The following is a 22,692-nucleotide window of genomic DNA, read 5'->3' as shown; positions in this document are numbered from 1 at the left end:
TAGCTAATAAGTTGTAGAATAACAATTATAGCTATGGAAAACAGCTGAGTGACTACTAAATAGACTAGCAATACTTGAGTTGAGATATAGTTCCAGCACCGACCTTTCAAAGACATACGGAACCTTGAAGCAAAGTACGAAGTTACTAGAGAATAGTACAGGCTGTAAAATTGGAGTTTACCGTTAGCTGTGTTTGGAATTATAGTGCCTAAAGAATTAATTGAATGCCAGAGGAATGAACAACTGTGCTTATAAAACCTAAAGTTAAGGAATTATTGTATTGCCTTATTTCATGGCTGATCAGTAGTACTTTATGCAACAACGTTTGTTTATGTGTATTGTGACGGATGATTAATTCAGTTGTTTCTTAGAAGAATTTATTTAATGAGTGCCGTATGCTGTTTAAGTGTTTACAGTTATAAAAAGTGTTTGTGTGTAAGTTAAAGAAGAAAAAAGATTATCGGTAAGATTATTCCAACCTTTAATAATTCTATACAGAGAAGTGTGTGAGTTTTATCCTAGAAATTCCCTATACTAACAGTAACTGTTGCAGAGAATTAACTGAAGTGTAAAATTAAAAGTGTTTGTTTGTAAAGAGGTGTTACTGAAATTTTTATTGTATTTAAACTTAAAGAACTATGTGAATGATCATTAAGGAACTTTATTAAATAGCTAAAAGGAACTGTGAGAAGACTGTATTAGAGATAACAGATTTACCATTGTATGAGCCGAATGAATGAATTTACCTGAGGAGTTAAAATGTATGTGATATCTTAATTACTGATTTGAACTTAAGTGTAAAATCTGTGATTCTAAAATTAAATGTTTGTTTTTGTTTATCTAAAGTTGTATTTTGCCTGAATCTCTTTTACTGCACCATTCATAAAATATTCGAACCAAAGCGGATAAATTAAATAAGTCAAATATACTCGGCCAGTATATAATTTTAAGGAGAAATAGCTGAAGGTTGATTTTTCTTCAATTCTTGAACTAATTCAGATATAGAGTGGCGCAGTCTTTAAATATAAATTTTCTCTATGTTTGAATTAGAAATCAACTCACAACTTATCAATTGTTTAAGAACATCATAGTGATTAACATGTCGGATCCAAAGTAAAAATTTAGAAGCAGGATCCAACATCCAGGATCCAGAAATGAATTGATCAACTGTTATTCTACTGTGGTAAAAAATAAAAAAATTAAAAAATAAAAATAAATAAATAAAAACTACATCAAAGCTCTATTCTACATCTTCAGAGAACAAATTCATATAGATAGTTTTATTACAGCAAAATTGGTGTCTAAATTTAACACATGAGTTATATTAGAGCAAGATCCTGGATTACTTACAGTCTCCTAATTATAATTAACTCTTAGGTGAAAAGGTTGTGGAGAGAATATGTGCCTTCCATATTCTTGGGATTTTCAGACCATCGTTATTGTTAAGATTACAGTGGTTGATTAGAATTTCACAGGCCTCCTTAACCTCTCTACTGGCCGAGGTGGATGAAATAGTGAGACCAACTTGCACTTCTTATCCATGTTATTCAATAGGTGCAGAATCATATCCAGATTTATCTGGACATTATATATATATATATATATATATATGCATGCTGACGGGATTAAATTTACGTTCATACCATGTTTTAGTGTAGTGTAAACAGCAGGTGCCTTTCCAGTCAATTCTATGTAGAGTATTCAGGGCACTATTAGAAAGGCTGGATTTACCATAGTTATTAAATTTAATGTGCCATTTATGTTAAATTTTTTCAGATAAGAATTGTGTATCCTGTTTCACCTATACAGGGCAAACACGGTTGTAGTCGCCATAATTTGTTTAATTTGTATGTAAATAACATTGAAAGGGGCTTAAATGGTGATATGCAGTTGTTTGCAGATGATGCAAAGTTGGGGAGAGTTATGTAGGACAGATGTAGCTTTGCAAGAGGACCTAAATAGACTATCTGAACGAAGCATGATGGAATATCAATTTAAAGTTACAAAGTGTAAGGTTTTAAAATTTGGGAGGCAAAGATGGGATGCAGAGTACAGGATTGGTGGGGATATTTTGGAGGATGTGGAGGAGATGAAGGATTTGGGGGGTTGTGGTGAATAGAGACTTGAAATTTTGTGGACATTTTGCTAAAGTTGTGAGGGCAACACACCGGATTATGGGAATGATGCAGAGTACACTGACATATAGAAGTAAGGATGTTTTGAATCCATTGTACAAGACTTTGATCAGCCCACATATGGATTACTGTGCACAGATTTGATTGCCATGTTTTTAAAAGGATGATGATATGTTGGAGGGGGTCCAGAGACGATTAAATTGGTTTCTGGTCCCTAGAATGTGGAATATGAGGGCAGACTTGAGAGAATGCAAACATAGCCTAGTGGATAGGAGGAGGGGAGACATGATCGAGATGTATAAGTTAGTAAGGGGTAATTACCAGATTAATATGGATGAAATTTTTCATAGAATATCTGTTGAGAATGAGGGGGGAGGAGAGACAATCCCTGAAAGCTATAAAGTGGGTGTGAGAAAGAGGATGAGAAGATTTTTTGTATGGAGAGTGATGGGTGATTGGAATGCATTGTCTGAGAATGTGGTGAGTGCAGGAACTCTGATAAGTCAATGTACAATCAGCTGTGTACATTTACTTAACAGTTGTGAGTAGGACCTCCCACGATGAGTCTCATGACTCCATGGAGGTCTGTTAATAACAATAATAAATAGAAAATTCATGGTAAAAATACTCATCCCCACATGCCATACCAATAAAATAAAAGAAGTCACAGGAAATTATTACTTATTATTAACACGTTCGCTGCCAACTACGAGTATACTCGTAGTAGGTGAACCTGCTTCACAAGCCAGCTACGAGTATACTCGTAGGACGCTTACCGCCGGGAACGAGATTATTGTAGTGACCTTGAAGAAGCCAAAATGCTTGGCTTGTGGGGCTAGCATCAAATCTGTGTATTCTCATAGACCGTATATGCTCCGTACAAGCCAACTACGAGTATACTCGTAGGACGTTTACCTCTGGTAACGAGATTATCGTACTGACCTTGAAGAAGGAAAACTGCTCGGCGTAGGGGAACAGACCATGCCAAAGTAGCGTGGCAGCGAACGTGTTAACATAAGAACTCCATATAGTAAAAAGAATCCTTGCTGGAAATACGCATTTCCACACGTGTAACTCATCCAAGTATGCTTCAAACTAATTTAAATTGTCTGCATTCACATAGCTATCACAGGTAATGCAATTCACTCATCAACCACTCTCCATGCAAAGAACCTGCTCCATTCTCCCATACTTACACCTTCCTTATACAGTTTTCAGGGATGGCCTCTTGTTCTATCACTCCCGTGATTCTAAAAAAAATAACTTTCATCTTAACTAGGTAGATTCTTACCAACTTAAATGTCACATATCCCCCTCTCATCCTCCAATTCACCAGGTTTTGCAAACTGCATTTCCTCAATCTTCTCTGAACCTTATGTAATATATCCTCATCACCATGAAAACTAGGTGACCAAATCTACACACTGTTCTCCACATGAGGCCTGATCAAGGTCTTTAAACAATGGAACCATTACTTCTTTATTTCTGTTAACATTACATCCTCCACATCACTGTGATAATCTGATATGATAACTTTGCAACTCGTGCAATGTGGCCCTTGTCCACACCCACATCTCTTGTCTTCTCAACCTTCTTCAAAATTTCCTCACAAATAAGTGTATACATACTTCACATCCCATTGATGCCTACAATGTCAAATCCTTATGCTTTGCAATACCGAACTGACAGTTCCATTCACTTGCCTATTCATACAACTCATCCTTAGTCTTCCTGTACAGCTACAATATCTGTACTTGACTCCTCCCCATTTTTCCAATTTTGAATCATATGCAAACAGTTGCATATCTCCAGTTAAGCCCACCAAAATATCATTAATATACAAATTAAGTAACAATGATCCCAAAATAGGCCTCTATAAGATTACTTTCCTCTTTCGAAATAATCTTAAAGAAATCATGAAAACATAGCGAAACAGAACAAAAGAAACTGTGAGAAATTAAAAAAACATAACAACACTGGGAAGTAGAATGACACAAAAAATAAAAGAGAGCATGGGAAATAATTAAAAACAAAAAAGAAATTGGATAGAAACATACAATTGAAATAAAAGAAATCATCAGAAAGAGAACAAAGGAAATCATGGAAAATAATCTCCCCTACCTAAAAAACAACAAATAGAACAAAAGAAAAAACAGGACTGAACAAAGAAAATGTCATGAAAAGTATAAATGAATGCAAAGAATAATAAGAGGAGATAATAAGGATAAGGTTTAAATCTCAAAAGTATGTTAGTTAAATTAATGTCACTTCTGAAATCTTCATAATATAATATGTACAGTCAGTACCATTAAAATCAAAAATAAAATGAAAAGAAAAGAGACTGAAAAAGTAATCAGTAAACTTTGCCACTTCCAATCATAAAGAGAAAAATGGAAAAAATTATAGATACAGTTGATGTGAATGCATCTTCCTGATTGGACAGAAATGATGATGCACAACTAGCAATTCACTGAAGTACAAACTGATGCTGGGACAAATGAATACTGTTTACTTAGAACTGTAAATTAAAGAAATATTTTACAATATACAGCATTTCATAACTTCAAAGTTGAAGTTTAATGAAATTTCTTTCAGTAGCAGATCATTTTGTTTTTGAAAGATTTTAACTGTAGGGGAGGGGGGATCTAAATTTCTGATTTAGAATTTTTTAAATAAATTTTCAATTTTAATTCTAGATACCAAATTTTCATTCTGCACATATCTATAATAGTACATTATGTTATGAAATTTTCGGGTTAGTAACATTAATTTAAGCTAACATAACCTTTCTAAATGAAAAGACTAATTTTACATTTTTACATCATGTCCTTCTATCTTGTTCTTTCTCATGTTTCTGATAATGTTTGCATTTGGACTATTTCATTTTTCATTTTTGTGCTTTATGTATGGTTCCTGCTAGTGGTTTGTATTCTGTCCTTAAGGTACAGTTTCCAACTATTTCCTTTGTTCTGTCTCTCATGATATGCTTTAGTTTTTTATTCACAATTTAACTTTTTCTCCTACTAAATTATAGAACTGGAAGGCTTGAATTTAGAGTAAGCAAGATAATAAAACCCTCCACATTTTATTATTTTCATTATTACATAACACCTCCAGGGAGTCCAAAGACTCATCAAGGAAGGGCACCTGCTCTACAACTCTCCATCTTCATCACTCCACTAACTGACCACCACCATCATTTTCACAGACAAACACAAACATCCATGCCCATTCGAACTCACAGCCTTTTGGGTGGAGAGCAGATACACTAACCAATCGAAAATTGAAGGCATAAAGGTGAGGATGAGACAGGTAGGAATGGAAGTCAGAGATAGAGACAGGGAAACAGGAGCAATCAGACTGAAGAAAGGTGTGGTATATTCTCTATTCCAGCTATTATCACAGCTAGAATAGAGAATGTTGTTGCTGGTAGAATGGCCTCAAACACACAGGGATTGTTATGTTTGTACATAAATGTAATGGCTATTTGAAAGAAGAGAGTGAAGAAAGGCTGAGTTTGTTCCATTGATTGAGTCAGTATGCTCAAAGATAATAAGTGCAACTTGGTTGTCTGAGGAGGATGTAATGTCGGGAATAGAAACAGAAGGATATATAATTTTTGTATCCAGAAGGATAGAAATATGAAAAGAGAAGGGGAAGTGTTGTTAAGGATTGCAGAGGAATTGTGTCCACAAAGTGTGGAAGTTGACAGTGCATATACAGATTTTAAATCTGTGTGGTGTGAAGTTGAAATAGGTTAGTATATCTGAAGGAATGCTGTTATAGGCCAGGGAATGTAGAGAATACTCATTGCAAAATATTTAAGCAAATTATTTAGACATGTAAAAAGAACGTGATCCTGAGGGGAGACTTTAATTACAGGAATATACAACGGAAGAAGGAGACAGTATATGAGAACAAGGAAAGCGAGTTTGTGGAATTTCTGAAATTATGAAATTTTCATTATGAAAATAATGAAAATTATTTTCATTCACTTGCTGCTATCTTAAGCAGCAAGTGAATGAAGCAACTAGAAGCTTTAATTTGGCATTTGGTGATAACTTCACAACATGTAGTTCTTAATGATCACTCCAAAAAAGCAGCTCATGATCATGAGATGCTTGTTTAGGAAGTGATAAAACAAGAAAAGGTTACTGCCAATGTAAATTGTGCAGACTCTAAAAGAATGATTTACTAATTTCAACAAACAGCTTTGAAGAAGAGATCTAGTGGCTTAAGTTTTCTTCAATTGGTATAGACCACTACAATCAGCATTCATTAAGGAGGAAATGAAACAAAGAACATTTGCTGTCCTATTCAACCGTCAAAGTTCCCAATGATATCCATTATGAAATAATAAAACATCACTGACCATCACACATCTTCTCATCATTATTCAACCATACCTAATGAGAACTGTTTTTGAATCATGATAAAATGCAGTTGTTGACTTTCCAAAGCCACAAAAAGATCCTCAACTAACAAACAATGTTATCCAGGTAAGAACAGTATTTGAGTTCTTAGGACTCACATCGGACAAGGAATCGTAAAGAGAGGTTTATACCCCATCAACAGTCAACTGTAGTATGTTCTTGGATGAAATATACATACATATATATTTCATGAGAGACAAATGATTTAGTCTATATCTTCTCTTCATTTTCTGAGTTTTATGCTATACCACTAGAGAAAAAGGAACTAAAAGTCTGCAGTCTACCAAACTACTAACCATTTTCCAAATGTGAAGAAAACATACTTGCTTCAATGTATTTGGACAGATGACTATAGAAGATGTAGAGATGATATAGGACAATGGTAGTTCTAGATCACAACTTTTGAGTCTAAATGAGGAGATATCAGAAACAAATGAATTTTTGGCATCTAGATTCTTTTGATATTTTTTATGGCCTTTTGACCATAGGAAGAAATGGTATATGGTTTCTTGCATGGTTCTGCAGGAGCTGGAGGAAAAGATGATGCTAAAAGGTCAGCTTTAGGTGTTGTTGCAGAAGTATCTTGACAAGAGACAAAGGGAAGAATATATGAATAGCAGTTCCATGAACTGGCTTTTCCATAGGACTAGAAGACACAAATGTCATTTGGACAAGTGGGGATTTCTGTATTCACGCCAATTCAGATTTGGCTTTTCTGTTCATTTGCTGCATGGTTATCTGATTAATGAATGAACTCTATTTCATGTAGTAAGAAACTTGCAATATGCTAAATTTACACTTGGAGTGACTTGATACATATTTTGTAAACCCTGGTTTAGGCAGGAATTCTGAACAGAGTGGATTATCAATGCTTCATTTCAGAGAAGATAATTATTTACATGAATTTAGATAATTGCTTTGATCAATACAATGCATGTGGTAATCTCAAAACAGATGCGAAGAGTAGAAATCGAAGACATTATCCGACTTGGTAATATTGTAGTGCTGAATGACAACATTCATTATGGTCTCAGTTACAGAGAGAAGAACTAGATAATTCAAATAAATGATTTGCATTAGATCACTGTTTATGGCACTTCCATGTATCTAAAAGAGCCATAAGCAGTGATCTAATGTAAAATCAGACCTATCGATATTGAAAACATACAGGAAGAGGAAACTTCAGTGTGTTATAGTTTCATGTATGCCAGAGATAAATATCTTTCTAAAACTTTACTGAAATATTATAATTCCACACTTTTCTTCAGTATTTTCTCACCCTATGCATCTAAAAACACCCCATGCCCTTGAAGAAAATTTATTTCAATTCTGAAACTGTTATATACTGTTAAATACTTTGAAAATTTATGTATTTCTTAGTGTTTTATGAAAGCTAGTTCAAATTTTGATAACTTTCCTTCCAGAAAGCACTGGATATAAATCTGAAACTTGTATTTTCAGGTCATCTTAATTCTGCTCTGTTTTATTATTATTATTATTATTAAACAAGACCTCATGGAGTCAAAGACTCATCTAGGAGGTCCTTTTATCTCACACACATCTCATCATACCGCGTCTTAAACACATTCAAACTCCTTGCAGACACCACACTATCAGGCAAGGCATTCCAATCACTCACAACTCTGCACAAAAAAAACCTGCCTCTCACTCCCCTACTCACACCCTCTTTATACAGTTTCCAGGGATGACCTCTGGTTCTCCCCTGATCTCCCACTATTCTCTGTAGAACTTCTCCACCACTGATCCTATAACAACCCCTAACCAACTTGTAGGTCTCTATCATATCTCCTCTCTTCCTTCTCTCCACTAGACTCTGCAAATTACAACTTTTCAATCTTTCCTCATACTCGACATTGCAGAGGTCAGAAACTACCTTAGTCAGTCGCCTTTGGACCCTTTCCAACATCTCTTCATCCTTCTGAAAACCAGGTGACCAAATCTGGGCACAATAGTCCATGTGTGGCCTAATCAAAGCCTTATACAATGGAACAAGAATCTCCCTACTTCTAGAGGTCAGTGTCATCCGCATCATTCCCAGAAGTCTTTGTGTTGTCTTCACAATTTTGGCAATGTGTCCCCTAAATTTTAGATCCTTATCCACTATCACCCCCAGATCTCTTATTTCCTCTACTTCCAACAATATATTCTCACCAAGCATAAATTCTGCATCCCATCTTTGTTTTCCAAATTTTAAAACCTTACATTTTGCAACATTGAACTCACATCCCCATTTGCTTGCCAAATCACTCAATTTATTCAAGTCTTCTTGCAAGGCCACAACATCTTCACTACTCTTTATGGTTCGTCCCAACTTTGCATCATCTGCAAACAACTGAATATCTCCATCCAAATCTTTGCCAATATCATTAATAAACAAGTTAAATAGTAATGGCCCTAAAACAGATCCCTGAGGCATTCCACTAGTGACTTTCCTTTTCCTGGATATTGCACCCCCATACACAACTTGTTGATACCTATCAGATAGCCAGTCTCCAATCCAATGCACTAATCTAATATCCAACCCCATCTGCTCTAGTTTGACTGTCAATTTATCATGAGGTACTCTACCAAAAGCTTTTGCGAAATCCAAGTATATTACTGTGTATCCTTCTCCTCTGTCCAAGGAAGCAGTCACTTTATTGTAATAAGTAAGTAGATTACTAAAACATGACCTCCCTTTAGCAAATCCATGCTGTCCATCAAATATTATACCATTGTTGTGCAACCCAACTCTGGATCCTAGTTCTCACAAGCTTCTCCAACAACTTAACCACAACACCTGACACACAGATAGGCCTATAGTTTGATGCTTGAGTTCGATCACCTCCTTTATGAAGTGGCACAATCTTGCCCTCCTTCCACTCTTTAGGGACTTGACCAAGTGCAAGACTAGTATTAAAAAAATATGTCAAGGCAGGTGTCAACTCTCTGGCACATTCCTTCAGAATATGCAGTGATATATTATCAAGTCCCACAGCCTTATTTACATCTAGTTTACTCAACTCCCCCAACACTTCTTGCTCACTTACAGTCAGTCTCTCCTCCCCATCATCAACTGCTCTTAATCTCTCCATGAAGTCACATTCACAAGATTGAAAGATCTTTGTGAACTGCTCATTAAGTATCTCCACCACACATTCTGCAACAGCTGTCTTTATACAATTTCCTCCAATCAATGTCATCCTTCCATAATCATTCTTTCTTTTGCTGGCTACATATCGAAAGAACTCCCTAGGATTCTTTTTGGCTTCATTAGCTAACTGCTGTTCATACCTCTCTTTAGCTACTCTCACCAACCAAGTCACCCTCCTTGCCTGGTCTTTGTAGACCTCATGAAATTGGTTACTTCCACTTCTCTTATGCTGCCTCCACAATGCCCTTTTTCTCTGTATTGCATGCTTAATCTCTTTATTCATCCATCTCACACCTACCTTATTTAACCTTCTCACCCATGGTATACATTTAGACATTGCATCTACTAAATATTTTTTGAAAATCCCGCAAGCTGCATTGATCTCTTTTCCAGCTAACTCCTCATTCCATGCTACACCTGCAAGCTGTCTCCTGAGCTCTTCATAATCACCCCCACCCCCTTGTAGTTCCACATATACCCTTTTTTCACAGGGGTCCTTGCACTGCTGGCAACCACCCAAGTAATCACCTCATGGTCACTTTCACCAATTGGTGGATGATTTGATACCTCATTGATAATTACATCCTCCAATGAGATGACCAAATCCAAGACCCCTAATCCTTGTGTGCCCTCCGTTACATACTGTCTGAGGTAGTTATCCCTCAAAAACTCAAGAAACTCATTTTCTTTACTTCCAGTTGCTATCTCTTCATTCCAGTCTATATTGCCATAATTAATCACCCATAATGATTACCCTTTTCTTATTTGCTTGGCTTATTTGACTATACATTTCCACCATCACCACCATCCACATTACCAGGTCTATAACAACATCCCACCAAGTATTTGATTCTATTTACCTCTATCTCACACCATACTGCCTCAAAACCACTGGTCCCATTTCCCTCTTGCATCTCTACCTTGTATGGACATAACTCTTTCTCTATCATCAATAGCACTCCCCCTCCCTTTTTACCCCTTCTATCCTCACAAAACACATCATACCTTTCCATCTCTACTCCTGTCAGGATGTCATCCTCATCTAACTATGTCTCACTTATTCCAACAATCTCTGGGTGCACAGATGCAATTAGTGCAACCATTTCATCTGCCTTGTTTCTTATACTTCTGGCATTGGTATACAAATACAACAACTCATTTCTGGATCTACAGCTAGTTCCACTGATACCACTCACTCGATGTGATCTCTCCATGCTCGACTGGGGCCATTTCCCTTTCTGCTTCTTCATTATAGAACCCTTTGCAATTCCATCTGTTTCCTTTTGATCCCTGATCATCCCATTACTTTCCTGCCTACACATGCTCTCACCTCCTCTTGGAGCATCCACCTGTCTCACGCTGTGTATCCCTGTCCACCCTGAGCCTCCCCGTTTCCCTGCTCCTCTTGCACACCCATTCTCTCATTTTCTATACTCATACCACTCACTTCCCCGTTCATTTCCAATTCTTCAATCTCTCCTGTCTTACTCTCCTGCTCTTCCACATCACTCCCCTCTCGATCTGATTCATTCTCTCTATTCACTTCTCCACTTTCCAGCAGCAGTCTCTCCAAGCGACTCACACCATAACCACTCAAATGCAGTCCATCGCTCCCATACAGCTCACTTCGTCCCTCAAACTCATTCCACACATTAACAAACTGTACTCCCATCTCCTCACACATTTCAGCCAGAATATCATTCACAATCCTTGCTCTCCGCATCATTTCACCACAATCATACCTAGGCAACACACTGACTACCCTTCCTGTCGCACTATTCTCTTTTATCTTTCCAAGCAGTCTCCTGACATTCATTTTGACATGCTCTTTGTTCTCTCTCAAATCATTTGTACCAATTAATACAATTAACTCTTCTGCTCGTTCCCGCCTCATATTCAATGCCTCAATCACTCTACTCATTTTACCGCCTGGAAAACATACCTTGTGAATTTTATCCTCTAGCACACCTTTAATAATGGAGTCGCCATACAACGCCACTCGCTCATCTTTCGTTAACTCTTTCATGCCATCATGATTTATTTTAATAGTTTTGACCTGAATTCTCTTAATTTCATTCCGCATCCATTTCATTTCTTGCTTCATCCAATCCAGTTCACCTTCCGAACCTCGCGACACATTCTCTCTCTATCATTAAATCTTTCTAACTTTCTAACTCTCGACCCCCTCTTCTCACTTTCCCTCTCATTCATCCTTCTTTGTTTCCGTACTTTCGGTCCAACATACGTCCAACTTTCACTATCATTCTTCTCACTTTCACTCTCACATATCTTTCTTTGTTTCCGTACTTTCAGACTAACATGCATCCAACTTTCGCTATCATTATTCTCACTTTTACTGTCATTCATCTTTCTTTGGTTCAGTACTTTCGTTCCAACATGCGTCCAACTTTCGCCATCATTCATTCTTTTTTCGCTATCATTCATTCTTTCGATTTTTTTTACTTGCGATTTCTGCATCACGCCATTTCTACTTTCATTCGTTCTCTCAATTTCGTTTCTTCCCACCTCACATTCGTCCCTTTTAACATCCGTTACGGTTGTCAAATCACTCTTTTTCTTTTTTCCTGATTTTTTAACATTTTTTCGCCTGTCTTTCTCACCATCCTTCTCTTTCAAACGTGCACTCGTGACACAATCGGTACTAGCACTTTCTGTCATCAATTTCATATTCGCATTCATCAATTCCTCGTTCAGGTCACATTTCGCATACACCCTTCTTCCATCCACACTAAACATCCACAAATCATTAATGTAATCGAAGGAATACATATAACAAACTTCACACTTAACGAAACGATTGAAATCTAAATTAAAATCATGGAATGACAATGCCGCCGCCATTTTTTTTTTTTTTTCTGCATGTTACTAGGTCTAATATTAACGATTGCGTATTTAGTTTAGGCAAGAAAAAAAACCCCACACTAATAATATTGGTACCGTGCAACGTTTACAGCCGCTCTTACTTAAACAATTACGCATATATACTTAATTATTCCTAGTAAAACTTATCTGAATCAGGAGCTCTTCAAAACACGTCCGTAGCGCTCGACCCACTAGTTCCCTCCATCCTTTTTATAGACTACTTCTGGAATGGCTATCAAGCTTATTTAAATTTGAGAAATACTAATAAAACAATTCTTTTTGTTTCCTAAATATTTGAGTAAGAAAAATCAAGCTCAATAGTGAATTATTACCTGAAATCTAAGAAAACTAAAAAATCTAAGAAATCTAAAACTGCTCTGAAAGATGAACTAAAATAATCACTGCTTCTTTCTGAGAAGAAGAATAGCAAAATTTGGTGAAGACTGCAAAGTTCCCAAAGACAAGTTTCACAAGAGTATTTTAAGCAAATAGTTTTCTATGCTTGAATGATTGCAGTCTTCAGAGGAAAAAAATTCACAACTGCATACAATACAATACAGTATTAAAGTGTATAATTTAAAATTTAAAAACTGTATAATTTAAAAAAATTGAAAAGATACAATATATAACAAATAAAAATAGGAAAAAAATATCCTTAGCCACACCCACAACACAAAATGTACTATAGATTTGCAAATACTTTTCATCGGTGGGAGCAACATAAGAAAAAATAATATATAATAAAATAAAAATTTGCAAAGAAATCAGAAAATAATACATCTTAAGTATCAATAGGAACATAGTGGTAAGCATTCAAGAAGCATTTTTCTGTATGTATGTGAATTTTCTCATCATGTTTCTTTAAAACCTGCAAACTACAACTTACCTACAAACTAATTCTCCATCCATAGCATCATGTTCATCTGCACTATTAAATGATACTCTTCCACCAACTGCAGATCCAATAATATATACCAACCATGTTAATCGACCTATATAGAGAATAAATATTTATTGAATTTTCACAATGAACAGTGACTAATACAGTCATCTACTGTTTATCCAATTTTTCATTTATCACAACAGTGAGTTGTGATGATTAAAGGGGCAGATAATTTAAGTACAACTTCATGATGCACTACCATAAGTTAGTTGATATGCAAAAGTCAGTTAATGAATGGTCATTGTCTTGATGTTTAGATAAACAGCAGAATACTGCAGTGTAAAAAATGAAAATTAGGAAACTATCTTAAATATACAAAGAAGAGAAAATATTCATTCTCACTGCATAGCATACTATTCTACATGAGTCATCAAAATGTTTTCATATACTAAAACTTCATATCTATTTGTCGGAACACTTTTTGAAAAATATCGCTACAAGTGTTACAAGAGTATTTTAAATAAAAAAATATTCTGTGCTTAAATTATTGCGATCTCCATGGAAACCAATAAGAATAACTGTGACATCAATTAGATTTCTGCTCATCTAGGCAGAAGACCAAATGGGTATAGATATAATATCCACATTACATCTACGCACATCTATATTATGGCCAACAAGGCAGCAATGGAGTGGATAAAAAACTTCAGTGCTTAGTCTTCCTTCTAAACTGATATTGTTTATAAATTTGTAATCAGTCCTATTAAATATCTTTATATCATTATTATAATTATAGTAACCTCCATGGAGTCAGCAGACTCACTGTGGGTGCAACATGTCAATCACATATTCAACCTTGAAACGGTTTTTTAAACTCTCTGCAATAACAACCTATTTTGGCAATGCATTTCATCCACCTCCTCTCCATGTAAAAACCTAGTCCTCAAACCCAAGATGCATTCTACACAACTTCCAAGAATGGCCACTTTTTCTTCTTCTCTCATCTTCCACGCTTTTGATAATACTTCCTGGGTTAATTATGATAAAATTGCCTTTATCTCTCTAATGTTTCAATATCACAATGAAAATTAAGTGACTGAATCTGAGCATAAATAGTCCATGTATAGTCTGCCTTATTCAGTGGTAGCAGCACCACCACCACCTTCTTATCCCTATTTGTCAATGTACTTTTACAATATGTAGTCTTCAAAACTCTTGAAATATGCCCATTGTCAACAATCACCACAAGATCCCCTTTTAGAGGAAAAGCTCCATTACAACCATTTCCAATTCCAACTAGACCTTTTCAGGCTGTTGCTATTGATGTGGTAGGTCCACTGCCAATTACTAAAAAAGGCAATAGGTATATTCTAGCAGTCATAGACATGCTAACTAGATTTCCTGAAGCAGTGTCAATGAAGGATCAAACTGCAAAGATTATTGCAAGAAAGTTTTTGAATAGGATAATTTGTAAATATGGAACTCCTCAGACCTTACTTTCAGATCAAGGAGCAAATTTCACATCTGAGCTGTTTTTACAGTTATGTAAATTCCTCAACGTTAGGAAGATTTTTACAACACCTTAGCCCCTGCAGTGTAATGGCATGTGTGAAAGGCTGAATAGAAATATAAAGCAAATACTTTCCAATCTGGCAAATGCTAAAATGAATGATTAGGACACATATATTTCTCAAGCATTATTTGCATGTAGATCTGCCTTTCATTCTGCTATCAAAGAAAAACAATCTTTTGCTTTATATGGTTTTGATCCAATTTTTCTTAATGAACTTGTTTCAGTCATTCCTAATACAGGATACAATGACATAAATGAGTATCTGGAAACAGTAGTAGATAAATTTTCCACTACTCATAGATTAGTAGGTGAAATAAGTAGATTAAGTTCTCAGAAAACTAGGCAGTATATAAATCGTTTTAGAAAGTATAAGTCATTTGCACCAGGTGATTTAGTATTGTTAGATGATAAATCTAGTATAAAAAGAGTAGGGAAATTAGGAAGGAAAGCTTTAGGCCCATATAGAATTTTAGATAATTTTTCTCCTGTGAATTTTAGGATTCAAGATGTCAAAAATCCTAGTAAAATTATAAATGTACATTCTGATAGGTTAAAAAAGTACTTTTTAGGAATAGAAATTTAGTGATATTAGGAGACAATATGAATAAAATATTAAAAGATGAGTGTTGTTTTCCTAGTACTAATTGTGCATCTCATTCACATTCAAATAATGGGAAAGGGAATAGTTTTAAAGCTCATAATTCAAATACACAGCAAAGGAAAAAATTTAATTTGGGTAAAACAAAATCTAATGCAGGAAATTTTAGAACTCTCAAGGTACATAATTCAGATAATGTACAATGTAAGAGTGATGATAATCAAACTGACTCTAACATTGATGAAATTATAGCAGAATATCATAGGTTAGTTAACATAGAGTCAAGTAAGCAGAATATCATATTAGAGGTATTTTCACATTAGAGGAATGTGAAAATACCTCTAATTTAGTTAATAAGAATAAAGAATCTCAGAAACTTGTAGAATCTCAGAAACCTGCAGAATTTGATTCTGTAGATTTAGGGCATAATTCAAATAGTTTAAATGAAATATTTCAAAAATATAGAAATGAAATTTGTAAGTATAGTAAATTAGAAGATGTAAATTCTGAATCATCTCTAGCATCAGATGATTCTGAAACTAGTGATTCCGATTGTGTAAATAATGATGAGCAAGAATCACATTATTTTTTAAGATCTAGGAATAAGCATTAAAAGTTTTGTTTAGATAAGTTAAACATTTATTTAAATTTTTTTTTTTAAATTTTCAGAGAAAGATGAAACTGATGTAAAAATAATCATAATTAAAATTCTGAATATTTTTACGTATTGTTTATGTTAGTATGTTTATTAGTTTTGTTTTCATAACACGCATTGTCGCCACTTGCAATGTGCCCGGAAATTGTTTTGTTTATGGGAATTGTTTTGTTAAAAGTGATATGTAAAGCAGTGAAAAATTTAATGTACTTACCGGATTTAAATAGTTGTGTTACTTTAAACAAATTTATTATTGTTTGAAATATTAAGTTTTATGTTTTATGAAGACATTCTCTTGTCGCTAACGGAAACAAACGTGTCAGCCATTATACACCTAGTTTCTTGCTTGTCATTTTCAAGAAGTGCGCATGCTCACCGAGAAGTTTGATGTGTGATTGACAGCTGACAAGGAAAGCGTTCGATATCTGAGTAACGCCTGTAAACAAGAGAGCGTTCGGAAGGAATTTAGAACACAGGCCGACAGATATTTAGGTTCAGAGGAACTTGAATTTTTTTTGTGACAGTCGGAGGAAAATTAATAGTATATACTGAAAAAAGAATCGTGGAACTATTAAGTTTTAATGTGGAATAAGTATGTGGATAAATAAAAGAAAATATTAATATATGCGTTTTAAATGGAATATTGGAGGAAACACTAATTGAGAGATTTATAGTAGATTCCGAAAAGGGAATCGTAGAAAGAAGAATTTTCTATTTACGTTCTAAAGGAATGTTTGAGAAAATTCTGATTAGGAAGTTTCATCTGTATTAAGGACGCCAGATCTGACTATTATTTCTACTGAAGAAAAGAGACAGAATTAAGTTCAGAAGAATTAATGTGTGCTACATAAGTGATTAGGAAGGATCCTGTAAAAATGAAGAATAGAGTCATATATCTTCGGAAAAGGGCCTTGACAGAGAAAGAAACTGGCTATGAACATTTTGTCATTGTGCAAACAAAGTGTATAGTCTAGTCTTAAGTGCAAGTTTATTTTTAAAAGGCCTTGGATCCAATTAATTTGTAGTTAGTTATGTAATATTTGTTTGAAGTGTATATATATTGTTTTTGTTATATTAAATGTGTTTATTTTGTATTTTAGTCTTGAGTCAGTGATTATTTGGATTCTGAAAGAAAGAGTTAAGATCATTGCACCAATTGGAGTGAACCCTTGTGCATATAATAATATATAGGTGCACTTGGAATTAAAAAAATAATTGTTAGAAACAGAGATCATCTCTATGGTAGGATTAATATTACGATAATATCTATGAATATCATCAATATAAAAATCCATCAATTATTAACCATAATATCAGGTTTTTGTTTCTCCAAGAAACATACTTCTGCAGATATACAAACTTTAACAGATAGATATCCACCTTTCTTATTGGAGCTTTGGAAGATTTTAACAGGGCTGGAGTAGGAGTTCTTATTCTCGCCCCCCCCCACCTCCTTGGGTCATATTGTAATAACCAAAGAGATGCATTACAAATTATAATTTCCAACAGTACCTTTGTCTTCAAACAGACTTTTTGTAGTGTTTTTGGATGTGCCATCAATGTGATGCACTGCTTGTAATCTATTTACTCCAAAATGCATAATTTTACAATTTTTGACATTAAACTGACATCCATTAACTGTTGCCCATACTGACAGCCTATTTAAATCATCTTACGAGCTCTCCACATTGCCTTGATTAATTATTACTTTACCTAATTTCGTGTCATCAGCAAAACTAAATATTTCCTATATTATTTATACACAAATTAAACAGCAATGCTTCCAGCACTGAACTAAAAGGAAAAGATCTACGCTGGCCTCAATAAGATACAAAAATGTATATTCTGACAGCTTTGAAATTTAAAAAGGGGTAAGACAAAGATGTGTCTAACCAACTTACGATTACTGTATAATATAAATAGTGAAGAAGTTTATAAAGTTGCAGAATTGAAGGGTGTAAGAATTGGGGGTAGGAACTTCAACAACTTCAGATATACAGATGACATGGTCCTTATTGCAGAATCTGAAGATCATCCTCAAACTTAGTCAGAGAAATTTACAACACAAGCCATGTTCATATTGTTATTATTATTATGTGACACCTCCAGGGACTCGAAAGACTTATCGAGGGAGAGTGTGCCAACAGCATCAAATGATTGTTCCCCTTCCAACTATTAACCATGCTCAAACTTGCTTAACTTTTTGCAAGCCATTAGTAGCAGAGGCTCTACCAATCAACTAATCTTTGCTGGCAAAAGAACCAACAAATAAGAAACAAAATATAACTGTTAACCAAAAGGATAAATATTTTATATATTTCGGACAAATGTTTATTTACCGAAGGAGGAAATTAAGAAAAACTTTTATTGATATGAAAACTGTTCTAACATCCAGAGCCATTAACACAGACACAAGAAAAAAACTAATAATGTGCTATATCCAAAGCAGGTGTATCAGATATAGAATGCACTGTTCATTGAGAAACAGTAAAACAATGAATGAACAGAGATGTCCAGGCAAATGGAATGCTTTACCATGAGTGGGATTTTCAAATGAATTATAGAGCGAATAAATTTCAGCAAAAAGACAAAAAATAAAAATAAAAACACCCTAAAAATTCTGCATGAATAAAATTTGACTCAGATGTATCATTAAGTTTCTGCTTTTAAGAAATATTTCCAAAATGAAATTTTGTGGTGGAAATGAGAAACTAAAGAAAATGGAAAAAAACAGTTGTACTTTCTCTAATAAATAACTATTTATTAAGGAAAGTGCAAATACTCATTTCCAGATTATATTGAAGACAGTGCACTTTACATAAAGGAGTATTAATTTTGTATATACATGTGAATTTTCAATAGAAGGATACTTTCCATTAGTCTAGTTTTGTATTTTTCAGTAATTAAAAATACAGTAATACAGTAAAAATCTTGTAATACAGTGAAGACCTCAAGAAAATGTTATGTATTTGATCTTTACTTGTTCAATTATTTTACTATTAGCCACATATGGTACTGAAATGTTGCAGGTTTATAGCCTTTGATGCAGAGGTCATACATACACATGTACAAATGGAAATATACTATATAGTTCAACAAGACACTAAACAATTTCAAGGTCTCACTGGTATGCATGTAGTTTTTACATTATATAAAAATATGTAAAAATATATTTGTTTTTACTAAACCTACTATAGTGTGTGTTTCTGAATGTGAGAGCGAAAGAGAATAACAGAAGGATAATTATGGAAAGATCAACCAAATCTGAAATTTTGCTTAAACTGGTATCGGTTCTCCATGGGCAAGGATATTTGTGATTGCTTGAATAATGAAATTCATTCACTTAAGAATAATGAACTTCAATGCCTGGTGTGAGAAACCACAGAGGCAATGAAATTTGTCTAATTGGAGGCCTAAATTGTGGATAAAAATAAAAAATGAAATAAAACTTTCTATGTTTGGAAAGTTTTATTCTTGACAATGTAAAAAATAGAAAAATAAAAAAACAAAAAGTTATAAAATTAATAAAAATTGAGGAGAAAATCCTTATTTTACCTGTAGTACTAAACTATAGGTTTACAAAAATATTTTGTGGACAGAAGTCACATAAAGAACATTATGTGACTTCAAATTTACATGAATTATCATTAACACCTAACTAATATTTTTTAAGATAACTAATAACTGCTTTAAGGTTGGTATGCAAATACACATATCCACTTTTCTTAGCCTACTGTAAACTGGAATTCAGTGCATCTGCCTTTATGATTTATCCTAAACCTACCCATTTTTTATAAATCCATACTTGACCATCAGAGTCCCATAACTACAATCCAAGCCAATCCTGTACTTTTTCCTGATGAATCTGTCCAATTTTTTAATTTATTTAGCATATGGCTCACACATGAAAAGTTACATTACAATAATCTTTAATATATATCAAGATTTAGCATAAAATAGACAAAATAATAGATAATTATTTTGAAAAAATAATATTAATTATTAATAATTTTGAATAATATTAATTTTGAAAAAATAATATTTCAGTATTTTGTATAACTGAATAATAAAAAATGTGGTGTAATCACCGAAATATATCTTTTGAACCAATTAGCCACAGAAGTCTATGCCTGCAATAGACAAAATACTTAAACATGATATAAAACAGTCAGACACTTAAGAATAGACTACAAGTGCATTTGATTATCCAATCAAATTGTATCCATGCTACACCAAATGCACTTGATGTAGCATGGATGAAGTCCAACAGATTTCCATTCCATTTTATGTGTGTTGGGCATTCTACTGTGATATAACTGTCTGGCAGGGTGATCCACAGTTGCACCTGGGTGAGGCAATCATGCCCCATTTGTAAAGGTTGTCTTGCACATCTGATATGATTGGTGCATATTCTGTTAAGGGTAAACCAAGTTTTCAAAGGCAGGTCAAAACCTGTAGGCATCTGTGTTGGGTTCATTAATTCATGGGAGTCTTCTGTTGAAGTGTTAAGTCAGGACTCTTTCCACTTTTCCTTAATGTTAAAACTTGTCTCTGCAAGATTTTTCACTGTTAGGATTGGAAGGTGCCTTGACTTTAGTCAATTTATTTCTAGGGGCAGGATGTCTTCACAGATTGGGAGATCTTGGATTTCCATGATTTAGCTGTATTTGTGCAGAAAAAAGTTGGATCTGCAGTAGTGTGGAGGTGGGGATGTTGCTTAGTACTGGAAGCCAGTAGGATTGAGTTGATTTCACAGTTCCAGAAATAAGGTGCATAGTGCTGTAAAGCTGAGCATCAACCAAAAATCCATCCAATGACAGATATACACTATACAGAATTATCTATAATTCAAAACATCTGCCAGAGCAGCACTTTTGTTCAGGAGAGTATTTTGTTTTTCATCCATTCTTTTTCAAATAGCTTTCATCTTACTTCCTCATTAAACAACAGGATCAAGTGTAAATTCAGCTTTTGCAATTCTTCCTGAACTTCAGACATATGTCATGCATTACTCGCATATTCCAAATGTCATACATCTCAGAGAGCACAATTCCAATAAAACAGACAACACAAACCAAATTATACTTCTGCATACTATATGTCGGACTTCAATGTGCAACACACATACACATCATTTATACGGTAGTTCTCCCCCCTTATCAGTGGGGGGATACATTCCAAGACATCCAGTGGATACCTGAAACCATAGTTAATACCAAACCCTATATATACTATGTTTTTTCCTATACATAGATATCTATGATAAAGTTTAATTTATAAATTAGGCACAGTAAGAGATTAACAACAATAACTAATAATAAAATAGAACAATTATAATAACATACTGTAATAAAGTTATCTGAATGTGAAAGGAATCTTAGCAGCTTCAGCATGTGTGTAGCTTTCTCCACCTTTGCAATGAGTTGCCTAGTGTTGGACTACCTCTGGGATCAGCTGAGTCTATTACTAAAAGAAAGAGCCATACAGCTTCATTTCGGTGATGTAAAATTACATAGGCAAAGTGGATATTAGACCCAACATTATTTCAAAGTCAAATGTTTGTAGAGACTATGAAAGTTTCGTAAGTTGACCTGAGAGCTTATGAGAATACAATCATCGACATCTCCGAGTTGCATTACCTACTGGACTTGAGTAGCTAAGGCAACTCGGGGATGATAATGATTGTATTCTCATAAGATCTCTGGTCAACTTATGAAACTTTCATAATTTCTACAAACATTCGGCTTTGAAATAATGTAGGATCTAATATCCACTTTGCCTATGTAATTATAAATTGTTTATTTCCGGAATTTTCCATTTAATATCTTCGGACTGGGGTTGACCATGGATAAAGGGAGACCACTCTATATCCCATAATTTATACAAAAATGGTTACTGATGTAGTCACCTCAACTTAACACCTGCTCTAAATAAACAATGATAATCCAGCATGAAGGCCCACATAGAATGGAAAGAGCCTTTATTAGGGCTATTAAAATAAACGTAAGATGGTTTTTCGATTATGGAAGGGACAGGATTTTTAACTTTCTAGGAACTCATGTTTTTTGTTTGTTTGTTTGTTTGTTTTTAATCCCAGAAGCAATCTGGCCAGAACACGTGCACTTTACAGATATAACGGACTTACTTATTTTAGTTGTAATTCCATAAATCAACTTGTGGTTTGCCAATAGACAGGCCAGAGTAGAAAAAAATAGAATTCTCAAGACTCAGTTCAAAATCCCTAGATTTGCACTAATTCTTTGCACTACAGCTCATAACATCCAAAAAAAAAAAAAAAAAAAAAAAAATTCTAATTAGTGTTTCATGGAGCTAAGAAACATATATTACACAGTATGGATATTTTAATAAGATTATACT

The 22,692-nt window shown here is 34.4% G+C and overlaps 1 protein-coding gene across 1 annotated transcript in view; it reads right to left on the bottom strand.

The window, feature by feature from the left end:
• Ranbp16 (Ran-binding protein 16) overlaps positions 1-22,692 on the bottom strand; it is a 1,020,902-nt gene that overhangs the window by 543,186 nt on the left and 455,024 nt on the right. The window contains exon 14 of the mRNA XM_090392964.1: positions 13,492-13,597. Within this exon, the coding sequence (XP_090249090.1) occupies positions 13,492-13,597 (106 nt within the window). The remainder of the gene's footprint in view (positions 1-13,491; positions 13,598-22,692) is intronic.

Source organism: Typopeltis vanoorti, chromosome 5, assembly GCF_054136105.1.
Source record: "Typopeltis vanoorti isolate ZY-2024b chromosome 5, IOZ_Tvanoo_1.0, whole genome shotgun sequence".
In the NCBI taxonomy this organism is placed as follows: Eukaryota; Metazoa; Arthropoda; class Arachnida; order Uropygi; family Thelyphonidae; genus Typopeltis; species Typopeltis vanoorti.
This window is presented reverse-complemented; position numbering and strand designations above follow the sequence as displayed.